The 16,154-nt window shown below is 45.9% G+C and overlaps 4 protein-coding genes across 10 annotated transcripts; 2 read left to right on the top strand and 2 right to left on the bottom strand.

Moving 5' to 3' along the window:
* Positions 84 to 3,015, top strand: LOC8078658 (DNA-directed RNA polymerase III subunit RPC4). 4 transcript variants are annotated; one of them, XM_021457820.1, is made up of 10 exons: positions 84 to 240; positions 950 to 1,014; positions 1,116 to 1,174; positions 1,275 to 1,329; positions 1,480 to 1,519; positions 1,684 to 1,781; positions 1,912 to 1,954; positions 2,042 to 2,175; positions 2,298 to 2,522; positions 2,601 to 3,015. In XM_021457820.1, exons 2-10 carry the CDS (start codon positions 961 to 963, stop codon positions 2,742 to 2,744), a joined length of 852 nt encoding a protein of 283 aa, XP_021313495.1. In that variant the 5' UTR covers positions 84 to 240; positions 950 to 960; the 3' UTR covers positions 2,745 to 3,015. The 4 variants fall into 4 exon arrangements, with proteins under 4 accessions (XP_021313495.1, XP_021313494.1, XP_021313493.1 ...); XM_021457819.1 differs by having other exon boundaries at positions 2,295 to 2,522; XM_021457818.1 differs by having other exon boundaries at positions 1,257 to 1,329; positions 2,601 to 3,014.
* On the bottom strand, positions 3,068 to 4,744 carry LOC8062457. Of its 4 annotated transcripts, none has more exons than XM_021457816.1 (4): positions 4,606 to 4,744; positions 4,416 to 4,519; positions 3,819 to 4,193; positions 3,068 to 3,679 (listed from the first exon to the last, which is right to left on the bottom strand). In XM_021457816.1, the coding sequence occupies exons 1-4, from the start codon at positions 4,673 to 4,675 to the stop codon at positions 3,257 to 3,259; spliced, it is 972 nt and encodes a 323-aa protein (XP_021313491.1). In that variant the 5' UTR covers positions 4,676 to 4,744; the 3' UTR covers positions 3,068 to 3,256. The 4 variants fall into 4 exon arrangements, with proteins under 4 accessions (XP_021313491.1, XP_021313492.1, XP_021313490.1 ...); XM_021457817.1 differs by having other exon boundaries at positions 3,819 to 4,190; XM_021457815.1 differs by having other exon boundaries at positions 4,416 to 4,522; positions 4,606 to 4,739.
* On the top strand, positions 6,578 to 8,001 carry LOC8062456 (mitogen-activated protein kinase kinase 9). The gene has a single exon (XM_002458849.2). It carries the CDS (start codon positions 6,874 to 6,876, stop codon positions 7,834 to 7,836), a length of 963 nt encoding a protein of 320 aa, XP_002458894.1. The 5' UTR covers positions 6,578 to 6,873; the 3' UTR covers positions 7,837 to 8,001.
* On the bottom strand, positions 10,693 to 15,102 carry LOC8062455 (signal recognition particle subunit SRP72). The gene is made up of 6 exons (XM_002456719.2): positions 14,826 to 15,102; positions 14,603 to 14,739; positions 13,238 to 13,617; positions 12,857 to 12,953; positions 12,496 to 12,783; positions 10,693 to 11,895 (listed from the first exon to the last, which is right to left on the bottom strand). The coding sequence occupies exons 1-6, from the start codon at positions 14,950 to 14,952 to the stop codon at positions 10,921 to 10,923; spliced, it is 2,004 nt and encodes a 667-aa protein (XP_002456764.1). The 5' UTR covers positions 14,953 to 15,102; the 3' UTR covers positions 10,693 to 10,920.

Raw genomic sequence — 16,154 nt, 5'->3', positions numbered from 1 at the left:
CTTGCTGGGTGAACATGTTTCTCGGGACTGAACGATGGGGCCCGTACCGCCCGGTCCACTATAGAACTGTTCTACTCTACTCCACTACCACCTGTCATTTTCCTTCCCTCTTCATCAACGTCTCGACGAAGCTGCCAGTGCTGCAGGTAGACCGGACCGAACAACTGCAGCTCGGGAGCGGCCATTTCTCCGGGGGCGGGAGAGCTCTACCTCTTGCAGCGGTAGAACAAGAGCAGCCAGGTACGTGTGCTTCTGAGCCGGGTGGGCGGGGGTTAGCTACGGCTAATTCTACCAGCTGCGAATTCTATGCTTGCTTCTTTCTTGGTTTCTACGCTGTCGATGGAGCCCCGAAACCAAATCAAATTTCTTGGGCGCACACTGCAGAGTGGGAGAGGTTTGATTTCGCGCCACCGGGCTCGAGGAGCACTCGTTCTAGGGCGACGACTCGTGCTTTTCGTGCGACTCCGACTCGGGGTCTTGCTTCCTTGCGTAATTCCAACACTTGGGGCAGCAATGATTTTTGGGGAGGAAGGTTGGTAGATGAAGTGCATACAAGTGGCTGTTTAGATAGGAAGGTATAGTGAGCTAAAAATTAGCCAAAATTAACTCTAGCCTATCCAAATGGGGAGCGATGGGTGGACTCATTCTTTAGCCAACTAGCTAACCAAACCTGCTAATTTGGATTAATTTTTAGCCTCCTTCAAAAACCTACACCACCGTACGGCAGTGTGACTATAAAAAGACTCCTGATGATACAATGGCTGGGGAAAAGAATTTCAGGCGACAGAAAACAGAACTGAGAGGTACGGAGAGGCTTATTAGATTAGATTAGATTTCCTCAGACTGCTAGTGTAGTGAGACAGGAAAGCACGTGCTTCGGTATGGGGGAAAATGCTAACCGCTTCTCTCTAAACAAGTGCTTAACTGGTCTCTTAGTTATCTATGACAGAGTGAACAGAAATGGATGCGGATGGTAGCTCCAAGAGAAGTCGCCCAGTTCGTCGTGCTGTGAAGGTGGCTCACCAATCTTCTTTCTATTCTACTGCTCGGCGAATTGTCAAGAGCAATGCTGTGTGTTAACACCTTTCTGTGCTTCTGTCTCTTAATGCCTTCAGAAGCTCAAGTTCAAACCGAAGGTGCCTCCACAGAAGCCAAAGAAACTGAGTGCACAAAAGTAATCTCTTTGTCTTTGGCTGCTAATAATAGTGACGCTCAGGTCTTTTTCAGCAACCATATTACAGTTACCATAAGCACAGCACATTTTTCTGTTTCAGGCCACAGCAAGAAGACCCTAAGCCAATTGATCAAGACTTGATGAAGATATTGAGGGTGGGTAACTGGTTATCCAATTGTGTCGTGTCATGATTTCAGATAGTATTGTCATTTGCTTAGGGGGAGGGGGGGGGGGGGTGGGGGGGCGGGGGGTGAAAAGGATCAGCACGTGCTTTCTATGGCTGAACTTATATTTGTTTTTTTCAGACTCACCAAGTGGCTGCAAAAAGTTCACTAAATAAAGAAGGTATTTACTCCCATGCCACACGTGCTCTGAGATACCTACTTCAGGCATTTTTTTAAGATTTAGGAGCAACAGGTCTTTCAATCAGATCAAACCAATGCACACATATAACAGCATAGATTAAGTCAGTAATATCAAAATAATCGGACTGAACATATTATTTGTAGATGAGCGCCCAATGCAGAATACCCCCTCGACACCACCTTCTGCAGATGTTGTTAACATGTCACCAACACAATTCGGATTGCAGAAACAAAATCAATTGGTGAGTGCCCCTCGAAGGCAAGAACGTCTCTGTCGCAACCTTGCTGTATTATAAAACACCATGTGTTTGTTGACAAACTAATTAACTTATCTTATGTACTTTCTCTTTCTTGTTTCTGCGTCAAATGAAGCCACTCCAAATTCCTAGATCCTTCCCTGTTCCTGTTCATTCAGGTGAATGTCAATATTCATAAGCTGCCCTGTTCTTCAGAACAATACTTTCCACTATGAAATTTCATGGGAACATTCAACTCTTGACAGGAATGTTTTACAAAGAAGATAGTGACGACGACGACAACGATGATGGTAGTGACAATGTTGAGTTGCATGAGACTCAGCCAAATTCAATTGAATGTGAAGCTTTAACACGTCCAGCAGAGGAGCTTGATTTGCTTGTATGATCTTATGAGCTCTGTTGTGTTCCAAAATAAATAAATAAATTAAAAAAAATGAGCTCTGCAAAACTATATATACATAATGTCTGAACACTCATGTGATTCACTTGCAACTTTAGCAGCAACAAGGTAGCAAAGAAAGAATGTTCCTCTTCCAGCTCCCAAAATCTCTTCCTTTGCCCAAAAGGACGTCCAGTACCAGTATAGTTGAAAGACAAGGAAAGCCCACTGGCAAGGAGGTGAAGGAAGGATGCAACCTGCAGCAGCTGCCTCAGGGTTATTTGGGCAAAATGCTGGTATACAAGAGCGGCAAGATCAAAATGAAGTTAGGAGATGTCATGTTTGATGTTAGTGTACAACTTTCTCATCTTTTTAAGCTTAGCAAGATATTGCATATATTTTTTGCTTAATTTCATCCGCTGCAGGTGAGCCCAGGAGCAGAAACTAGGATGGCACAACATGTAGTAGCTCAGAACACTCGAGACAAACATTGTTGCTTACTTGGAGAGATTGAGAATCGGCATGTTATTGTGACTCCCGATATGGATTCTTTGTTGAACGACAAGTAGAGATTAGGTTGTAATCTGTAGCAACTGTAGCAGCTTTGGCATATGTTGTGTGTAGACTTGTAGCTAGTTAGTTAGGCAGGGTTTGGCTGCCATCTGTACCAATTGTATCAGCCTTGTCAAATGGTGTATAGGATTTTAGTTGTGCAGTGGTGTACGTTTTACTGTGATTGTACTACTATGTTAGTTTTAGAAATGCCCAGTTGATAAATGTTTGTATGAATTGACATTTGACCTTAGTGGTACTGGAAGAAAATAAATCACATTGTCCTATCTCCTTTTTTTTGGACAAAACTGGAGGGGCTTTCGATCCCTACAGGCATTTGTTGAAGGTAAAACAGAAGTTCAGGAATAAAACAACCATTGTTCTTGTGTCATTGTGTGCAAGGGCTACAGTTAGTACAAATTTAAGGGATTGCACAATGAAGTTCATATTTAAAAGTGTGGTTCCCAATAGAAAGAAAGGTAAACTAAAAATGCCAACCTAAATGCTGGATAGAACAAATCAAGAATGGTTACAGAAGGCTAGAAAAGAACTTGGCCAACCATTCCTTGCGAAGGTCTGGGCTACGCACAAGGAAAATCTTGCCTTCGATCTCATTTTTCAGAAAATATTCGAATGCAGCGATTGACATCCTTTCGTTGTAGCTGCAAGCTGTAACCGCCTTCCACAAGTCATCGGCAAAGTCTCTGGGCTTCAAGCTTTTCACAGCATCTATTAGCTCTCCAATCTTCAGAACTAAGTAGCGGATATCCTCATTAGCTATCTTCTGCTCCATGGAATCTTCAGGTATCTTACTATCATCAGAGTGAGTGTTTTGATCCCTTTCCAACCGAATTTCAGCTGCTGATGGATCATATTCATCACCGAAGATGAAAGAAAGCTCATCATAATCCTGAATAGGCCTATTCAGCAACCCTGAATACTTCGAGTGATCCTTCATTGCAAAGAAAACAAACAAGTTCAGCCATGACAGTAAATGGTGGCACTGTGCTGAAAGGCCACATGAAGAGACTTATAAATAAGTAGGATCTACACTAACATAGAGATAGCAAATCTGAAACTAAGGGGACTACCAAGGCATACTGTTGGTAATCTTCTTCTCGTATGCATATAGTCCTAGTAGCATAATCCCATGATGCAGATCCATGGGATTTAATCCTCTCTACCCTTCTCCATTTCTCCCTCAGAGCTGTCAACCTCCTCTGAACATCAGCAGCGCAGCACTGACGTTGAAACTGCTGAGAAACAGCCCCTGCAACTTCTCGCAGGGTATCCTCCTTGAACAGTGCGTCTTTTCCCTTGCCATCTGAAGCCTGCTGCATCAAGTAATTGGTGAGGAACTTGGTCCTGTGTTTGCTCCATATGAATCTCCTAGAAGCAGTCTGGCTGCCTCTGAACATGCTTTGAGAAACTTTTGGTTCCACTGAAGCTGTTCTCTTGCTGCCCTGCTGAAGGTATGGTCAGTGAGTAATTCTGCCAATCAGCTAGATTCCACTCCAAATCATAAACTGAAGTGTGAAATTATAGCATATCAAACTATCGAGCAACCAGTTATGCATAGATTCCACAGAGGATCTAACATTCTACTCGGAAGAAACACATCATCCAACAAAGAAGCTAATACCACATGTTAGAAACAAACAAACAAACAAATAGCCAGTTAATAGTACCGTTCTGGAAAGCGGCGGACATGAACCGGCGATTGAGCTACGCCTGGCTGAGGACCCGGGCCGTGCATTGCCGGCGAACCCACAACTGCCGCGCCAGCGCGAGACTGCTGTCGTAAACTGCCAGGGTCAGAAATCACGAACTCTTATTTGCAAGCAACGGGGAGGGAGGGGAAGAGCGGGAGAAGTGCACCGGAGCGTCGCCAGTGGAAGGGGAAACCGGCGGCGGCGAGCGAGGAGGGGAGATTGAGAATGAAGTCCATAGCCGTGCCCCGTGCATCAGCTCGGCTCGGAGTTTGGGAATTCCTTTTCTTTTTTTTCCCCAGAAGAAGCGTACAGGTAGATTTTTTTCCCTTTTTTTTCAACAAAGAACAGGTAGGCCTGTGCCTCCCAAATCCCATTCAAATCTTCCATACAAAATGCGACAGTTTCTGAAAGTTAGTTTTACAGAATTTAGAGGAAATTTTGGATGCACTTGTGTGCTAATGTATTAGGGTAAAGTTAAACTAAACGTCATCTACTCCAACACATATAAATGGAACACACATAAATTTAGGTGAATGTGAGCACATCCAAAATAAAAGGTAGGCATCTTTTGGTTGGGTTTTTGGAACCCGACTACGCGGACTCAAGTCCTTGACTTGGTATAAGTGTTCGTATTTTACTGAATTTATTTTAAAATTTAATGGCGCTATTTTTTTAGTGATAGACGACGTGCTCGTCGATAGCGAGATGTCTATGATGACTTCGTCAATCTCAAGATTTATCATTCCAACTTAGTTCTTCGGAGGTGCTCAGAAGGGTAGGGTGTGCGTGCATGGATTTATAGGTGTAAGAGTGTGCTCATGTACGTGTCAGTAACTGGATCTCGTAAAAAAGAAGATAAGTATCTTTTGAATAAGCTGTTCGAACAGAGCATTTTAATGCATAAAATCAATTGAAGGATTATTAACTTATAAAAATAGAATTCTAACTGGGTAACCCGTCAAAACCAGAAACAAAAACACGTGACCCACCCTAAACCCTGCCAAAGAGGATGGCGACGATGTTACAGTTTGGGTTCTGACAAGGTTAAGATCTATTCCCCGGTGGTTTTAGAAGGAGGTTCAGGGACGAGGAGGCAGAGGCTAAGACGCCCTTGCAGCCGGCTAGGAAGACGGTTGGAAAGGGCCGGCTGCAAGGGAGGTTCTCCCATCGAGCCAGTTGGGAGGTTCTCCCATCGAGGCGGCGAGAGAAGACGGTCGGGAAGGGCCGGCTGCAAGGGCGTCTTAGCAGAGGTTGCCTTCACCCTGCCCTGGGATTAGGGTAAGCAGGGTCGAGGGGCGGGGGCGAGTTGACGGTGGTGCAGCGACGGCTCGTTGCTGGCCTCATGTGATGGGGGCAGGGGCGAAGGATGAGGGCGAAGCTCGCTGGCGGCTTCACTGAGCCTAGGAGAGGGCAGGGTTGAGATCTAGGGGAGGGAGGTGGGTGGCACGGTGAGGCAAGAGGGTGGAGGAAGAGAGACGTGGGGAGGGAACTTCACAGGAAGGAAGAAGGGAATCGTGTGACTAGGTCACACAACAATATTGTCCATCGAAACACATCTCAGAAAAATTCCAATAGTCTAGCTTTCGAACATTAGTGTAAAAGCAAAGCAAATCCACAATTGAATGCAATGGAGCCCAAAATTGCTAGTCATTAAGAAGTTAAACGAACATATTCTTTTGTACTGTGCTATAACTTAAATTTCTCATCTAAAACATGGACTTCTCAACCCCGTAGAGAGTGTTCCGTTTAGGTTTTAGGTCCACCTATTGCTGTCATTCACTAGCCCTTGTTTTCTGTAGCAAAACACCATTCACCACTCATGGAACGACATCTCACAGATAATAAAAATGTATCATGTCCGTATAAAGAAAATAAAAACCCTGCATGTAGACTGGTGGATGCTCACCCCTCCACATGTTGTTTGGTTGCATATTTTTCAGCATCGTGTCCTTCATAAACAGAGCTGCATTGTCAGACTGTAGGCAATTTGTTATTTGGCAACTCCCTTGGTTGTGCCGCTTGATCTAAAACGACAGTCATAGCTCTCATGGTAATGCCTGCACCTCAGAAGCCTTTCCAGTAGCAACCAGAGCAGCAATGATATTTACCTTTAAATTCAGTGAATTGAGTTAATTTTAAACTTTATAGCTACTCATGCAATCATTTGACAACATATTTTACTGCTGGTTGGAGTCGGAGTCGGACTGAAGAGAAGATTCCGGCGGGTGTTGCCCTGTTCCGACTTGGAGTCGATCACGATCAGATCCGCGCCAAAATCAGCTGAGTCCTCGCCAAAACCTTGCATTGCCTCACGCGCTATCTATAAATCCCTAGCACCCGACAGCTTCGTCCCATCTCGCACTTATTTGCAGCTCTCCCTTCCTTTCCTGCATCTCTTCTCGTCTCCATCCACGTGCACGGCGCGTCCGATCCGATGGCTTGCTCGGTCATCCCGATGATGATGCCTGACGAGATGTTCCGCCGGCGGGTCAGTGCCGCTCCGCCGCACCAGCTGAAGATGACGGCCTCCGTGCCGGTGGCGGCTCCAGCGCCTGCGCCAGAGGAGCTGCGGCTGTCGGACCTCGACTGGATTGGCGACCTCGGCAAGGGCGGCTTCGCCAGGGTCTGCAAGGCACGCCACTGCCGCACCGGCGCGGTGTTCGCGCTCAAGCTGTCGTTCGACCCGGACCCGCTTGTCGTGGAGTTGGAGGCCGAGGTGCTCCGCCGCGCAGCTGGGGCGCCGCACGTCATCGACTTCCACGCTCTGCTCCGCGGGCCCGGCGGCAAGGCCGCGTTCGTGCTCGAGTACATGGACGCCGGGTCTCTCGGCGATCTCCTGCGGCGGCGCAGGCGGGTGGGAATCCCGGAGGCAGCCGTCGCCGAGGTGGCCGCGCACTGCGTCGTGGCGCTGGCCCAGCTCCACTCCCGCGGCGTCGCGCACCTTGACGTGAAGCCCGACAACCTCCTCGCCAACACCCGCGGGGAAATCAAGATCAGCGACTTCAACCTCTCCAGGATCCTCTACGGCGGCTCCGGCGAGCGCCTCCAGGTCCCCATCACCGGCGGCACCTTGATGTACTTGAGCCCCGAGCGGTTCGCGCCCAATGCCCGCGCCGGGCCGCACGCCGCCATGGCGGCCGATGTCTGGAGCCTCGGCGTCACCGTCCTGGAGCTCTTCTTGGGGCGACTATCCCTCTTGCCCGGAGTACAGAAGCCGTCTGCTGAGGAGGTGAAGCAGGCCATCTGCGACGGGAAGCCTCCGTCCGTGCCGGAGGATGCAGAGGCGTCGGCGGAGCTGCGTGGGTTCGTGGCGGCGTGCGTGCAGAAGGAACCGGCGCGGCGCGCCACGGTGGCACAGCTGCTCTCACACCCGTTCGTTGTGCGGCGCGACATGTAGGCGTCAAGGCGCGCGCTGCAGGAGATCATCGTCGACACTCTGTAGACTGTAGTAGATTAAGGAAAAGCAGTTGGCCTGTGTAGTGTGATTAGTAAAACTAATTGTGTCTCTTTGCTGATTTGACTGTACTTCACAGTTCTGAGATCAATATATTATTTGCGACAACCGGTGTCCATTCAGCTTGGATGCAAATTTTTGCTAGCAACTAAGGCCTGGATCCGATGCAAGAATGAATTTTGATGTTTGCTTATTGCCTTATTCTATGCGCTCACGGTTTCTCGACTAGTCTATATACTCGTTTAGTTCAAAAATTTTTTTTTGCAAAATGGACACAGTAGCACTTTCGTTTGTATTTAACAAATATTGTCCAATCATAGACTAACTAGACTCAAAAGATTCATCTCGCAAATTACAAGCTAGCTGTGCAATTAGTTAATATTTTTATCTACTCCCTCCGTCTATAAAATAATCAATTCCTAAAATCCGTGTCAGTCAAAATTTTTTAAGTTTGACTAACTTTATAAAAAAGAATAACAACATCAATAACATAAAATATGCATCATATAAAAATATATTCTATGCTGAATCTAATGATACTAATTTGATATCATAAATTTTAGCATTTTTTTTCTAAAAATTTTGGTTAAATTTTAAAAAGCTTGACTTAGGACAACTCTAGAAATTGATTCATTCGTAGACGGAGGAAGTATATTTAATGCTCCATGCATGCGCCACAAAATTCAATGTGATAAGGAATCTGAATTTTTTTGCAAATTTTTTTGAACTAAACAAGGCCTCATTCATCACCAAAGATGGCAGTCCTGAATAGGCCAATTCAGTAACCCTGAAACCTTCGAGTGATTCTTCATTGCAAAGAAAACAAACAAGTTCAACCACGACATTTAATAATGGCATTATTATACTGAATGGCCACGAGAAGGGACTCGTAAGTAGGATCTACACTAACGCATTCTCATTACCATGGTTGGTAATTTTCTTCTGGTATATAATGCTTATTGTAGTCCTATGCTAGTAGCATGATCCCATGACGCAGAACCAAGTGATTTAATCCTCTCTACCCTTCTCCATTTCTCCCTCAGAGCTGTCAACCTCCTCTGAACATCAGCAAAACAGCACTCACGCTCAAACTGCAGTGAAACAGCCTCTGCAACTTCACGCAGAGTGTCCTCCTTGAACAGTGCGTCATTCCTCACCAGTTACTTGCAGCAGCAGGCTTCAGATGGCTAGAGAACCTGTGTTTGCTCCATATGAATCTCCTAGAAGAAGTCTGGCAACCACCGGAGTAGACGAAGCGGTGAGATCAGGAGACGATGCAAGTTACTGGCGTAGAGGTTGCTGGCGTCCGCAGTCCGATCGGCAATTGCTGTATCCGATTGTGCAAGTGTAACTGTGACAGAGCGTCAGAGCGTCGATGGAGACTGATTTGAATCTGACTAGGAGAGAATTGGCGTGGCGCCCACGCGTGACGCGTCTCGTCGTTGCTCAATGAATTCGGGCTCCGACTCCGACTCCAATTCACCCTGACGAACACTTGAGAATTCGACCGAATTGCCAGGCGTCCCTGGGGCCTATATATTTCTGCTGCGCACTGCTACCGGAAACCATCATCTCACCGATCGTCGCCTCTCTGTTTCATCTCCTCAGCTCACTTGGCGCCGGCGCGCCGCGCCCTTTGCCTTCTGGTGTGCGCGTCTCCGTCTTCGATCAATGGCGATCCCGGTGGCCCGCGTGCACCTCGCCATGGCACACGCGGCTCTCCCGGCGCTGCTCCCAACCCCACCCAAATGGAAGATGCTGCCGCTGCTCCCGACGCCACCGTGCGTCGCCGCCGTCCTCCTGAAGCCGCTCGCCAAGCCCAGCCGCGCCGACTCCGACGAGAGGTGGGACGCGCGCAAGACGACCAAGCCGGCCAGCGCAGAACCCTCAGCCCCATCATCATCGTCAGTCCCTCGTTCCGGCGGCAGCGCCGGACACGGATACCCGCGCAAGAACGCGACCTCGCCGCCGCCCAAGCCCGGCCGGGCTGACTCCGTGGAGAGGTGGGACGCACACAAGAAGGCAGCGTGCCCAACTTCGTCGTCTTCAGGCACGTCTTCCCTCGTTAGCAGCAGCAAGTGGCCGATAAGCCGCGCGACGTCCGCCGAGCGCTGGGACGTGCACAAGGAGCGTTGCCCGCCGCAGGCCGACCAGCGGCTCGACGATGGCAAGAGCAGCAGTATTGGCAGCAACGACGTCGACACGGAGGAGATACTATGGAAGCCGCGGGCCATGTACGCTGGACCAGGCTTCGTCGCCGCCGCGCCGGAACCCCGCATGCTTCCCATGCCAACAGCGTTCTTGGTTCGCGTTGCATAGCTGCACTGCACGCACTCATGGGCTCCGGCTGCTTCATTCTTCGGTTGGCGAGAGCAAGTTGTGATCGCGTAGCAGACTACAGTACTACACTTCCTAGGCTACTGCTTGTTTTAGACATAGCAGAGATGTAAACTGTTAACATTGTTAGAATTTACGAGTTTTCTTATAATTTGAATCAGGAGTATCCTGGCGAAGAATGTATGGAGTATCCTGGCAAAGAATGTATGTGACAGTTTGAGTTTCGGGAAGTGGTTTCTGGCCAAACTGTTCCAGACTTTCGACTGGTTTAATATTATCACTGTTGGACCGCCACGAAGAGGTATACCTCGGCAGCTAACACGACGGATCAATACATGTCGTGATCGCATTAGCTGCAATTATAGTAAACAGTCACAATACATGTCGTGATCGCATTACCTGCAATTAGAGTAAACAGTTACAGGGGGCCTGAGGTAACGCGGAAGCTTGGAGCAATAAGAGTCCAACGAAATCAATCAAAGGTTTATTAACTTATAAAAATAGAATTCTACTGTGGCAACCAATGGAAACACGTCTCAGCAAAAATTTCAATAGTCTCAGTCGCTTGAAACATTAGTGTAAAAGCAAAGCAAATCTGCAACTGCATGCCATCCAGCCCAAAATTGCAAGTCATCAAGAAGATAAACGAACATATTCTTTTGTACTGTGTTATAACTTTAAAATTCTGATCTAAGACCTGGACTTCTTCTTCCTGGATTTGTTGCTAGTTTTTGGCTGATCAGTATTTGCCGCTGGTGTCTTGGATGAACTGGTGGTTTGGCTTCCTTTTGAGGAACCACCGGCATTGGTTGCTGCTGTCTCCCTAGACACAGCTCCTTGAGCACCTCTGACCTGAGCCCTCTTATCCTTCCTCTTTGGACGGTAACTGGATCGCTCTCTCCTTGGTAGCCATCTCTCTGGATCTGGTGGCGGCCCTGGGTTTGCTGGATCAAAGCCTTTCGGGTATCTAGGCTTCCGCTTCCTCTTCTTTGCCTTTTGCTTCTTCACTTCCTCAGGAACATCAACCTTCATATCTTGGGGCCCTTCAACATGCCTTGCACCAGATGTCTTCTCCAAGCTCTCAACATTAACTCCTTTGAGGCCTGGCAATGGCTTCAGCTTCTTCTCATATTGTTCAGCCTTCTCCAGGTTTGTGCGTGCTGAAGTCATCACTAGCCCAGCCAAAGCTTCAATACTTCCATGGCTCTTCACGAGTTCCTCGTACAACAAACAAGCCTCTTCATCATGTCCATGACTGAGCTTAAATGAAGCAGCCTCCCGTGTTAACATATCTAATTTGTTATCCTCGGTCATGGAATTCTTCCACCAGTGGATAGCAGAATCAAGTACAGAAGCTGCAGCATTGGAGTCACCTAGGCGCTCTTTAAGAGCCACTAATGTAGCAACTGTTGCAGGCATGTGCTGGATGTCAGGTATTCTGCATAGTGAGTCAGCAGCAAGCTGAAAATGGTTGGCATTAGCAGCAATCTGAGCAAGTGCAAGGAGAAGCCCTTTAGAATTCTCAGGATTCTTCTCAGCATACTGGCTAAGAACATCTTCAGCTTTCTGAACCTTCTTTTCTTTCACATGAACAGCGGCTTGAAGTAAAACAGGGAATACACTATCTGGAAACATACCAAGCAGTCCACTGACCAACTCATGTGCCTTGAGAGGGAAAAAAACAAGAACAGAAATGAGAAATCATTGATAGGCTCACGAAAATGGTCACCCAAACAAATGAAAGGGGTACTGATGATGATAATTTTCCAATGAGGTGATCGTATAAACATGTTTTTAGTGCAAACGTCATTTTACAATCAAACATATATTATATTGACCATGGTCATTTTACTCAAGGACTGAACAGAAAATGCTCAGTTCAGTTATACCAATTTAAAAACAGAATTTGTAGTATGTGTAACTGTACAATTGTAGGGCCTTGCTAAAATGTCAGGAAAGAGGTTCAGGATGAGCATGCAACAAATCCAATTTAGCAACATACACCATCCACGCTACTGTCCAATGACCACTCCTAATTTCTTAACTAAAAAGGAAAAACTATTTTGATATGACTCGTCAGTCGTCACCCATTCATGCCACTGCTAGTGCTAGAATTATAATAACTTATTTGAAATAAGGTTTAGAAAGCAAGTATGAGAAACGAAATTCAGATAACAGAATGATCCCACTACACCACTCATTTTCAAATAGGTGATTTCTTTACAAAAGGGAAGCAGGATATGAATGAAATTTGCAAACACAAACCTGATCAGTTTTATTTGCATGGAGCAGTAGAAGAACACGTGCAGAATAAAGAGCTTCTTTCTGCCTAGGGGATAACTTGAAGTCAAGGTTTTCAACAAGATGTAACTGGTTTGGAGCTGTAGTTGTTCCAATAAGCCGATCAAGCTTCTTCAAGCTATCTGCAGTATCTTTTGTACCTTTTAGTGAAATAAGGTTTGTTGTTGCCACAGCAAGTGATGATGGATCAGCTGACTGCCCATTTATCATATTAAGATAGGTTTGCAGAGCTTCTTGAGATTGTCCTTGTAGCTGAAAATATGATGAACAAATCAATAGAATAGTGGTTGATTTTATGTAAGCGAGTTTCTCCAGATTTAGTTACCTGCTGCACATAAGCAAGCTGAGCAGACACAGGAGCTAATTCATATTCAATCTCCACATCGCCATAGTCTTCCACCATAAGCTCTTCTTTCCCAATTCTGCAGAGCAAACAAGAGGAAATTATAATCGAGCCAACTGTTTAAGCATAAAGCCGAATGGCCTTCGTAATTTCACTAGCTGAGGCATCTCCATAAAAAGAATATCTGGGATTGTGAGGAACATTTTTGTCTTTTCTTACGGAAACAATTAAACTAGTTAACTATTGAAAAAAAAATTCTTGAATTCAATCTAACAATATTAGAAGGCTGTGCAAATGAAAGAATTAGTTCAGTAAACTGAAGGGACACATTCATTTTAGCAATCACTGCGCCAGGAAACTCACCTTTTCGCCAAGTCCAACTGCTCCTTGGCTTCAGAGTACTTCTTGTTTTCTATCAAGGAGCAAGCAGAATTGTATGCGAGCTCAAAGCTACGAGTATCCCTGAGTGCTCTTGTGGTAAGATCAACCTTATGTGCCTTCATAGCTGCCTGCACCTCAGAAGCCCTTCCAGCAGCAACCAGAGCAGCAATGATATTTATCTTCAGATCCATTGAGTCAATTTTAAATTTCTGAAGCTTCTCATAGCTACTCATGCAATCATTCATTCTTCCTAGCCGGTAAAAGATCTGGGATTCCAGCTGGAGAACAGCTGAAGTTTCTTCTTGACCTCTTAAAAGCTCCAGAGCTTCTTGCAGTTTGTTTTGCCTGTAGCAGCAGTAGGCCTGAATGATAATAACAATACTTAGTTTGATCACACAAATTGTTTTTAAATAACAAAAATAACACCCTAAGATCAGGTTTGGAAAAAACGTAAGTGCATGGTTCTCTGTCATGTGGGGAAACACCTACACTCGGCGGCGCAAAAAACCACAGAAGTAATTAACTAAGTTATATTCAAACTTCTACTTAGATGAAAAAAAAACACAGAAGTAATTAACTTCAACAAAACGCAAGGAACAGCACCAAATAGAGAATGAGTCTAGTCATACTTCAACTTCAGCATACAAAATTACTGTCTTAAATGTAACAGGATCAGACTTAAGAATTCAGACAGGTATTACAGACCATAAAGTTAATGAGTGGAAGTGTGGTATTAAAAGAGTTGGCCCTGTTGAGGTGTGTTTAGCTAGATGGATAGATCTTATACGAAAAATAGTTAAACCGGGGAATGTTAGAACAGCTAAATAAATATACTAAACATAAATTATCTCTTGTGTTCAACCTGAAGGATGATCAAATTACTTCATATTTAAGTCAACAAAAGTGTTGCAGCATGACATGAAAGCTTATTCTCGTCCTGCAGTTTCTACCAATATGTCACAGGTAACTGCGCTCATGATTTTCCACTACCTTCCCACCCCTTGATGTCATTCTCCTCACATATGAATATAAGTTGGGCAGAGCACAGCACCGCAGCATGCAATGCAGCGATTACACTAAATTGCATGACCTCGATAGCAAATTTCACTACACAATTACCAGCATCAGCACTAAACTACACCGGAGGAATTCATCAAGTGAAAATTTCCGTTTCAATCACACAAAACAATTGAATTACTTTATCATAGGACATAAACCCATACAGATCTGGCCACTCCCGCATCCTAATCACAGTCCACAGTCTAGTCCCTAGTGAGCCAAGTGACAACAAAGGGAACGGACAGACCCATCGGGCGAGCAAGAGCAAGTGAGGACAGGTCGCGTCACCTTGTAGTAGCTGAGGTCGATCGGGAGGCGCTCGGCGGCGCGGATCGCGGCGAACGCCTTGTCGATCTCGTCGGCCTTGATGTATGCCACCACCTTGCATCGCACCGCGTCCTCATCCCCTGGAGCCGCCTTGAGAACTGCGGAACCAGTGGGGGTCAGATTCGAACGGGGGTTAGGGCACGAGACTCGGGACTGCGCGGGGGGAGAAGATGAAGTGCTTGACCTTGGTCGGCGACCTTGGCGGCCTGTTCGAAAGCACCGGCCTCGATGTGGCGGTGAATCGAGGTGAAGAGGTCCTCGACGGCTACCGGCTCCGCGGCGGCGGCGGCCGCCTTCGATTTGGGCGGCATCGGGAGGCGTGGGGCAGGAGGGAGAGAGACTGCTCACGAGAGCAGCACGCCAGCACGCGCTGCAAGAAAACTGGTTCGCCTTGAAGCCAATCCGTCAACGTTTTTCTCCTCACCAGAAAACCGTGCTCCTCTCCTTTTTTCCCCCCCCCCCCCCCCCCCCCCGTGCTCTTCTCTCTTTTTTTATTTTTCTTCTGAGGTGTATTAGGGAAATTTTTAATTGATTTTCCTTGCAAGAAAAGATTAATGGATACTATAATAAATAATAAGGTTAAAACAATACAGATAATGGCATACATGCGTTCATAAGCCACATCGTTGCGAGGATGAACAGATAAAAAGCCTATAAGTCCGACAGTCCGTAAGGGTCAAGAAAACTCTTTAACCGAATTTTTTATTTGAAATTTGTATACGGAGTCAGGAGTACTGGTTGAAATAAAGTGAAAATAAAAAATTCAAAATATGGAGAACGGCACAATATAGTTGGATGCACGTCGATGATGGTCGGGATGGTAAATAAAATCGAGAACAATGATGCGTATAACTATTTCAAGTGTTACACATAATAGATATGCAAATAGTTTGATACTGTATTAGATTGGCGAGTATTTCTACTACAAATCACGTATGCAAGATTATGGTGACGCCAACCATAGTCACCCGGGTCCCTATACAAATATTGTTGTGCAATCTCATAAGTACACCGATTACAATTGTCACATCAGCAAGTATAAAATTGAGACTCACAAAAGATATGATGTCCCTAAACCAGACACCGTGAAGAGCTTGATCAAAAGTTATGGACTTCAGGACATTAACAAGGGAAGAACAATATGTTTCGATTATATGATTCTCATAATAAAATTACCTGAGGCTGCCACATCCGTCAAGCCATGCATTATGTCCCCACACTAGGCATCATGTGTAACATCTATCGATCCAGTGCCAGCCATGAGCCCATGACCGTTGTGCCTTCATGATCAAAAACAATAAAACCCAACTGCCCTTTTTCTTATTGACGAGATAACCAATATCAATATTTATTTTGATTGATTATCTCTGGCATCGGTGGAGACCATCTGCTGACTCTGTCATTTTTTTCTAGTGACATTTGCCTCCTTATTGATGATATCCCGAGCCATGCTACATATCTTATATAAAACATGGTCAAGTTGAAAGTGTAGTGTCTTCTTTTGATTTGACTT

This window comes from Sorghum bicolor, chromosome 3 (genome assembly GCF_000003195.3).
Source record: "Sorghum bicolor cultivar BTx623 chromosome 3, Sorghum_bicolor_NCBIv3, whole genome shotgun sequence".
NCBI classification, from domain to species: domain Eukaryota; kingdom Viridiplantae; phylum Streptophyta; class Magnoliopsida; order Poales; family Poaceae; genus Sorghum; species Sorghum bicolor.
Note: the sequence above shows the minus strand (reverse complement) of the source record. Positions and strands in the feature narration are given on the sequence as shown.

Excerpts from the sequence above, each read along its gene's own strand:
- LOC8078658 (XM_002458850.2), top strand. The coding sequence starts at position 961 with ATGGATGCGGATGGTAGCTCCAAGAGAAGTCGCCCAGTTCGTCGTGCT. Across the intron at positions 1,782-1,911 it reads TGCAGAAACAAAATCAATTG|CCACTCCAAATTCCTAGATC; the intron begins GTGAGTGCCCCT and ends CGTCAAATGAAG. Across the intron at positions 2,176-2,294 it reads CAGAGGAGCTTGATTTGCTT|CAGCAACAAGGTAGCAAAGA; the intron begins GTATGATCTTAT and ends TTGCAACTTTAG.
- LOC8062456 (XM_002458849.2), top strand. The coding sequence starts at position 6,874 with ATGGCTTGCTCGGTCATCCCGATGATGATGCCTGACGAGATGTTCCGC.
- LOC8062455 (XM_002456719.2), bottom strand. The coding sequence starts at position 14,952 with ATGCCGCCCAAATCGAAGGCGGCCGCCGCCGCCGCGGAGCCGGTAGCC. Across the intron at positions 12,954-13,237 it reads CAGTTGGACTTGGCGAAAAG|AATTGGGAAAGAAGAGCTTA; the intron begins GTGAGTTTCCTG and ends TTTGCTCTGCAG. Across the intron at positions 12,784-12,856 it reads AGCTTGCTTATGTGCAGCAG|CTACAAGGACAATCTCAAGA; the intron begins GTAACTAAATCT and ends TCATATTTTCAG.
- LOC8062457 (XM_021457815.1), bottom strand. The coding sequence starts at position 4,675 with ATGGACTTCATTCTCAATCTCCCCTCCTCGCTCGCCGCCGCCGGTTTC. Across the intron at positions 4,523-4,605 it reads CTTCCACTGGCGACGCTCCG|CAGTCTCGCGCTGGCGCGGC; the intron begins GTGCACTTCTCC and ends AGTTTACGACAG. Across the intron at positions 3,680-3,818 it reads ATTACCAACAGTATGCCTTG|GATCACTCGAAGTATTCAGG; the intron begins GTAGTCCCCTTA and ends TTTGCAATGAAG.